This window comes from Sinocyclocheilus rhinocerous, unplaced genomic scaffold (assembly GCF_001515625.1).
Source record: "Sinocyclocheilus rhinocerous isolate Xijiao unplaced genomic scaffold, SAMN03320098_v1.1 scaffold605, whole genome shotgun sequence".
NCBI classification, from domain to species: Eukaryota; Metazoa; Chordata; class Actinopteri; order Cypriniformes; family Cyprinidae; genus Sinocyclocheilus; species Sinocyclocheilus rhinocerous.
In genome coordinates this window covers 470,916-478,585 of record NW_015661612.1, presented here as the reverse complement: position 1 = coordinate 478,585, position 7,670 = coordinate 470,916, and the positions used below count along the sequence as shown (strand labels likewise).

General features: G+C 37.8%; 1 protein-coding gene across 1 annotated transcript in view; it reads left to right on the top strand.

The window, feature by feature from the left end:
- The window catches only part of LOC107726397 (fibronectin type III domain-containing protein 1-like), a 32,017-nt gene that overhangs the window by 2,631 nt on the left and 21,716 nt on the right, over window positions 1-7,670 (top strand). The window contains exons 2-4 of the mRNA XM_016535957.1: window positions 3,371-3,565; window positions 3,668-3,754; window positions 7,298-7,507. Coding sequence (XP_016391443.1) covers window positions 3,371-3,565; window positions 3,668-3,754; window positions 7,298-7,507 — 492 coding nt within the window. The remainder of the gene's footprint in view (window positions 1-3,370; window positions 3,566-3,667; window positions 3,755-7,297; window positions 7,508-7,670) is intronic.

Sequence of the window (7,670 nt, the reverse complement as noted above, 5' to 3'; positions counted from 1 at the left end):
TGTTATGTGTGTGTGTGTGTGTGTGTGTGTGTGTGTGTGTGTGTGTGTGTGTGTGTAATCATTTCTGTAGCCTGGCAGTGTTGCAACAAAATATGTATTCAAAATCAGTTGACCAAATTTGGATTCCCGATTGGATTCCCTATAGTCAAGTCACCTTTATATAGCGCTTCTAACAATACAGAAGATAGATAGACAGACAGACAGACAGATAGATAGATAGATAGATAGATAGATAGATGGATGGGCTGCAAGTGCAGCTCTTAGTAAGTGATTTATCAAACTAGAGCCAGGACAGGAAGTTCAGTTAACCTCTTTAAAAGGTCACAGATGTTTTTGACATTCTTTCGCTTTCAGCTCTTCAAATCAATTTTAGCCACGTTTTCTCTCTCTCTCCACATCTTTCTTTCACTCTGCCTGTCCCTCCTAATTCTGAGGAGAATGCAGTGCATGGAGCAGAGGAATCTTGGATAAGAAAATTGGTAGCTAAGTCCTACTGAGCTGTTTTAGCTGCCACGTTACGGGCCTTTTTCTTTCTCACTTGCTCTTTCTCAGTGTTTTGGAAATGTTCTTTAAATGAGGTCACCCCAGTGTAGCCTGGGACTGCCATCAGCAGCTGCATTTTATCTAGTATTCTTCTCTTTTCCTCCTCTCTCTCTTTAAAAGGTCATCAGGGAGTGTAAAAGCACAGATGTATTAGACATTCTTTCACTTTCAGCTCTTCAAATAAATTTTAGCCACGTTTTCTCTCTCCTCACATCTTTCTTTCACTCTGCCTGTCCCTCCTAATTCTGAGGAGAATGCAGTGCATGGAGCAGAGGAATCTTGGATAAGAAAATTGGTAGCTAAGTCCTACTGAGCTGTTTTAGCTGCCACGTTACAACGGGCCTTTTTCTTTCTCACTTGCTCTTTCTCAATGTTTTGGAAATGTTCTTTATATGAGGTCACCCAGTGCAGCCTGGGACTGCCATCAGCAGCTGCATATTATCCAGTATTCTTCTCTTTCCTCTTCTCTCCATCTTCAACAAAACAAAATACATCCAACACAACTAAACCTTGAAGCCACCAGCTCCTCAGATTTGATGTAGACAGTAAAACCAAAAAAAAAAAACCTTCTAGATCTTCGAATGGTGCCCAACTGCAGCTTCAAAACCATTCCAGACATCTGCTTAACAGATAAAAGATATATTGGAAGGAATGAGTCTCAGAGTTTTGTTCCACAACCCTGGACTTTAACATCAAGTCTGCTGATATTCCGGTAAGAATGAGCTTATGTTGTCAGGTAAGAGCTCTGCCAGAGAGTGAGAGGAAGAGAAGAATCATGCCCTGACCAGCTACTGGAATTTAATCTTGCTCAGATTTTAACCAAGGAATTTGCGGAAAGTCTTTGATTGACGTAGGCAAGGCTGGAGGGTTTAGAAACTCAATCTGTCGATAAGTGCAGTGTGCTATGGTACAAGATGCCAGCATGTAGTTGGCACAATGCCCACGCTCAACCTGTCACTCAGGTGTTAGAGCGTTGTCTTTCATCAGATTTCCTCCTACGAAACACCTGGAAATTTTGTAGCTCAGGCTAAAAAAAAGTCTATCTATAAGCACTAAGCTATTGTTGACTCAAACAATAATGCACTCTAAATGCTTCTTGCATTTGTTTGAATGTCCTCCAGGCACCTGAATGAAAATAATAAGCAAAAAGTATGTTTGTGAGAATTTGTTTATGCCTTTCATTGAGAAAATGATGTCAGAGCAGCAGGTGCTTGCCCTACAGGTCTTTCCAAAATAAGTGACAACAGGACCACAGGGCATTTACTTTCCCCTTCCTAATAAAGGAATGAACAATGGCCCAGGGCCAGTGTGAAAGAGTTTCAGGACAGCTATTGGGACAGTTCTTACGTTCCAACAATCTTACATTTGTTTTAAGTATGTGCATGTGAATTTATGCCTTGCTATTTTAAATATTTGATTTTCTGGGATTTATTAAACACTGATTTGCGAATTCTGCTGATGGAAATATGTCATCAATCTAACTGGCTTACATCGACATGTCAGAATTGCGATAGCAAATTGTGACAGTCTTGGAAACATCAGTTAGAATGGGTTAAAAATTACAAAGTTTATTTTTTTTACAGCTGTCATGAAGTTAGATTATAACATTTCCAGCTATTACTGCAAATTAAAAACAAGAAATTATTTGTTGTAATAATAAAAAAAAAGAATGTTTGAGAAAAGAATGGAAAACATACTTATTGCTGAGAATGTCCTTAACTGATTAACTGAGGAACAGTTCTTACAACTTCTGGAATCATAAAAGTAATCACAGTTAATTATTTTTTACTACTGACTGCAGAATTACCCAACTTTGAGAACCACTGATCTAGGTGATGTCCACTCCCTAATACGAGCCTCAGTTAGTTTCCTCCAGTATAAAATTCAGTATATAATTCTTGTGTTTTACAAGTCTTGATTTAATCAAAATGTGAACCCACCCTACATCATAAATTTTAATATGGGCTAAGTCACAGACTGAGGTTTGATGTTTCTGTGGCCTGTGTGTGTGCGTTAGTTGTGGTAATTGCAATGACGTGTGTGATGTGGTTCCAGATTATGTGGAGGGATGTTCCATTGCCAATATTACATTATAAAGCAGTGACCAAGAGGCATATGTCCACGTGTACGATTAAATAAATGATAGAGATTGATCTCTCTCACTGGGCTTTATGCCAGAGTCATACTGTTGTACAGTAAACAGGCACAGTGATGAGAGATTTTCTCACTCCAACTCTCAGTAGGGTTATAAAAACAGCCTGAGCACACTAAAGAACTTCAGACAGTTTACAGTTTGATTAACTGAAGGCTGTAGACCTTATTGCTCTTGTTCAAGCTGTAAGTAAGTTAACTTATACAATAGCTCTACATTAAACACTATGACTCCCACTAAGCGAATATTCATGCTAAGTTTACAATTTAGTTTAATTTTCCCTTGATATATGGCCCTCTGCAATACATAATTCTGATTGTTCAGTCACATAATCGCATGCATTCATTGGTCAAATGTTGAGCATATTGAAACTTTATAACTGTTCCAGGACAATTTCTTGCATTGCTCTCTAATACGTGGAATATTGTGTAGTCTGTCGGGCATTATTGCAAAATAAAACTCTTCAAGGTTATACAAGACCTCTTTGCTTCATTTTGTGGTCTTGATTTGGGATATATTTTGTGACAGTGACCCTCAATATCCCATACTTAGTCTAAGAGTAGCTTATAAGATAGTTAATTCTTGATTTGCTGAACTTAGCAACTGCAATCTTGCAAAAACGAACTCACCAGACTAACTGCAATGTGACTGACAGACTACTGTACTCTCTCCCAGGTTCTAAGCCACTGCCACCACGCAATGTGAAGCTCACCTCGGTGGATAAGGGGTTAAAGGTCACGTGGGATCCACCCAGCGAGCTGGACAGACGGCCTGTTGATAGCTACAGCATCGGCTACGGGAAGTCCATGAAGTCACTGCGCTTCGTCACTGTCGACAAGGACAGACGGTCAGAGTTACTAGAGGACGTAGGTAAGAGTGAAAATCATTCATTCATTAAATGAAAAGCTAGAGACACACACTGAGTACTTGAGCACTATTTCAGGCTCTCATGTGCATGTTGTGTTGTTTTAGAGCCTGGAGAACTGCATTTTCTCAAGATGAGTGCAGAGAATAAGGATGGGATGAGTAAACCTGTCTACAGGGCAGAGACTCCAGGAGGTGTGTGCTTGCCTGTGTGTGTAGATAGAGACCTGCATGTTTCTCTATGACTCTCTGTTCTCTTCACTGTTGTACAATGGTGCATGAATATATAAAGTGCAGTATGCACATTAAAACACATATGCATGCTTTTAAACTTAACCAAAAAGTGTGTCATCATTTATGTTGTTCCAAACCTGTATGCATTTCTTTGCTTGTGCAGAACACATTTGAAAAATGTCTCTGTTTTTTGTCCATATATTGAAAGTCAGTGAGGTCCAGTGTTGTTTGGACCTCAGTCTTCTTTTATTTTCTCCAGAAGTCATACAGGTTTGGAACGACATGATGTCAAACTTTTTACTTCTAGGGCAATTTCCTTTAAGTATAACAAAACAGGAATCCCTCAGCATTGTATACATACAGTGGCCCCTAAAAAATGTTGACACTCAAGTTGCACACAAAAATGAATTAATTACAAGATCAAATATTAAACTATTCACAAACTATGGAGATCTATACCGTTCAAATGTTCGGGGTCAGTAAGATTGTTTAATTTTTTTGAAAGAAGTCTCTTGTGCATACCAATAGTGCATTTATTTGTTCAGAAAATACAGTAAAAAACAATCATATAGTGAAATATTTTTACAATTTAAAATAAATGTTTTATATTTTTATATATTTTACAATGTAATTTATTCCTGTGACGACAAAGTTGTCAGCTGTGAATTTGTTAAATCAAAACTTTTATTTCTCTTCTTTATGAATCCACTGAGCCCATCTGAAGCCAAACTCTGTACACGTGAGCCCTCCGAAGAGAAGGAATCCCAGATTTAAACCAAATGAAGAGTGTTTTAGTTTCTTACAATCTCAAGAGTAAAAGAGATGAAAACACATAAAATGGAAAATCCCACAGACTGAATTCCATGTGATCAATGGTCTAGCATACACTGCAAAAAATGATAAGATTAATGGAGTATGTTTTACATGAAAGTGCTATTTCGGTTTTTCTACTTCAAAATTTTGCACCTCTGTCATAGATTTAGAATAGACGATACTGCGGAATGTTCGGTTTACTAATATATAAAATTATTTGGACACAGAAATACTGATTGTGGTCACTTCCTTAACATCTCCAGAAATGAAATTTCATTATTATATTATTCCCACAATGTTATCTAGTCCATGTTTGTTCTTTGCTATTGCTATTGTCATGATGTTACCATAGTGTTGCTCTAATTTTTCTCTGGCTTTGCCGCCGGGTTAACAAAAGACATATGCTTCATGTCATTTTGCGATGTAACAGTGATGTGGCAGGAAAAGCTCAATTTTGTAATGCAAGTTCCACTTCAAACTACTTCAAGTTCTCAAAAAATATAGTTGTTTCTGTACATTAATGGCAAATGACAGATTTCAGACTTGCAGGCTTATGGAAAACATCTATGTTGCTACTCCCTTGAGAAAGTTTAAACCATGTTAAGTTTGGACATGTGTTTGGATGCCAGAGACCTCCGATACCCCAAGTTCCTGAAAGACAGTGGCAGTTTGTCAGCTGTGAATTTGTTAAATCAAAACTTTTATTTCTCTTCTTTATGAATCCACTGAGCCCATCTGAAGCCAAACTCTGTACACGTGAGCCCTCCGAAGAGAAGGAATCCCAGATTTAAACCAAATGAAGAGTGTTTTAGTTTCTTACAATCTCAAGAGTAAAAGAGATGAAAACACATAAAATGGAAAATCCCACAGACTGAATTCCATGTGATCAATGGTCTAGCATACACTGCAAAAAATGATAAGATTAATGGAGTATGTTTTACATGAAAATGCTGTTTCGGTTTTTCTACTTCAAAATTTTGCACCTCTGTCATAGATTTAGAATAGACAATACTGCGGAATGTTCGGTTTACTAATATATAAAATGATTTGGACACAGAAATACTGATTGTGGTCACTTCCTTAACATCTCCAGAAATGAAATTTCATTATTATATTATTCCCTTGGTTTTCCCACAATGTTATCTAGTCCATGTTTGTTCTTTGCTATTGCTATTGTCATGATGTTACCATAGTGTTGCTCTAATTTTTCTCTGGCTTTGCCGCCGGGTTAACAAAAGACATATGCTTTATGCCATTTTGCTTGTAACCGTGATGTGGCAAGAATGTGACAGGAAAAGCTCAATTTTGTTTCACAGCCACCATTGTTGTGCTATCATCTCTTTGTCATCACTCTGGCAGTGGAAATCAGTGGGACTAACCTTTAAGAGTAGGTCCACATGTAGCCCAGCTGAGTCCACACATGGACATGGTAACTCTGGTCTGGTCCCTGCAACCTGGAGCTTGTTATCGCATCCAAAACCTCCCACAGAGAGAGAATTAATGGAGATAATTCGTACAATCAGTGAACAAATCAGACCTGAGGGGTGGGAAAGAGAACAATGTGGCATCATGGATCCAAGACATGGACTTGGAAGACTGACACTGTAAAAACAATGAGAAAGGGAAAGAGTTTGAGAGGGGTGAGCTACTATGTTTCACCCCTGTTTCAAGGCCAGTGATATGTGAGCCTGCCTCAGCTGTGGTGGCTGGACTCTCTGAATGGGAAGTGGGAATAAGTGTCTGTTTGTGTGTACAAAGGAAAACGAGTTGCTGTTACTATCATTTCAGTTCATTTTGAGACCTGACACTTCGTATTAACTTAGGTGTAAATAATTCTGGTAGAGCTTAAGTACTGAGTAAGTAATGCTAGCACAATCATAAGACAGTCTTTAAGTGTGCACGCAAGGCATGCGTTTAGCCAAAACCCTCACAAAAAGGCTGAGCTATAAAGGATATGAAACGCTTTATACGAAGCTATAAAGGATTGACTCATTCCTCTCCTTCCTCCTTTTCTCCCTTTTATTTTCATTCTTCAGCCCTCAAAATGACCTGACATTAATGATGGCACGCTTTCAAAACACTGCTTCATGAAGTTTTGAAACATTTATTTAAACTGCTCTCAGGTCAGTTTTACAATGTATGTTCATTTTTAATTAATTTAATTGTAATATGTGTATAATACAAAGTCATCCACTGTGAAGTGTAATTGGATTTAAAATTGTGAGACCACTTGTGAAAATGCTTCATCATTCTTTTTCTTTTTTTATTTAATACTTTAAATATATATATATATATATTTTTTGCTTTACAAATGTTGTGCACTTCATTGTAAGCAAGAAAATGTGACCTTTTTTAATAAATAACATTTTTGAATTTCTTCATATTTCGTCATAACGTATATTACATAATTCAAAATCCTAAAACTTTATTTGTGTCCGTGTTCAAATTAGATTTTGAATCCCAAATTTTCAGTTTGGACTCAGACTTTATGGACCCCAGTATATTTGATAATGTGAAATAAACATGGTACAGTGTTATCACAATGAGGTCATTTTTATTAAAGTCAAGTCAACTGAGGACAGACCTCTTTCTAAAGCACATTTAAAACAACAGAAGTTGGTCCAAAAATGATAATAATAACAGATTATTAAATTCCAGTGCCAACATTATTTGCTCTGTCTCTTTCATTAGGCAGGATGGTGTCTATAATGTCATCACAGATTAACCCACGGCCCCCAACTCAGAGGACAGCACTAGGACAGCAGAGGGCCCCTCAGTCATCCTCAGGACCAGAACCCCCTCATCAAGTAGGACGCGTCCCTCTGCGACCTCAAAGCAAACACAGAGTGGACCTCAGCCAGCACCAAGCAGACCAGCGTAATGCTAACAAGCACAAACTGGGTAAGCATAAAAGTCTGAATGTTTGAAGGCTAAAAGGAACAGTGTTTGAGACATACGTAGTGTATGCATTTAAATCTAGGTTCAAATATTTGTAAACAGACCTCAGATTGCATGTCTTCAGTATGTCCCATAGCAGGTAATGTGTAATGATACATGGCCGTAT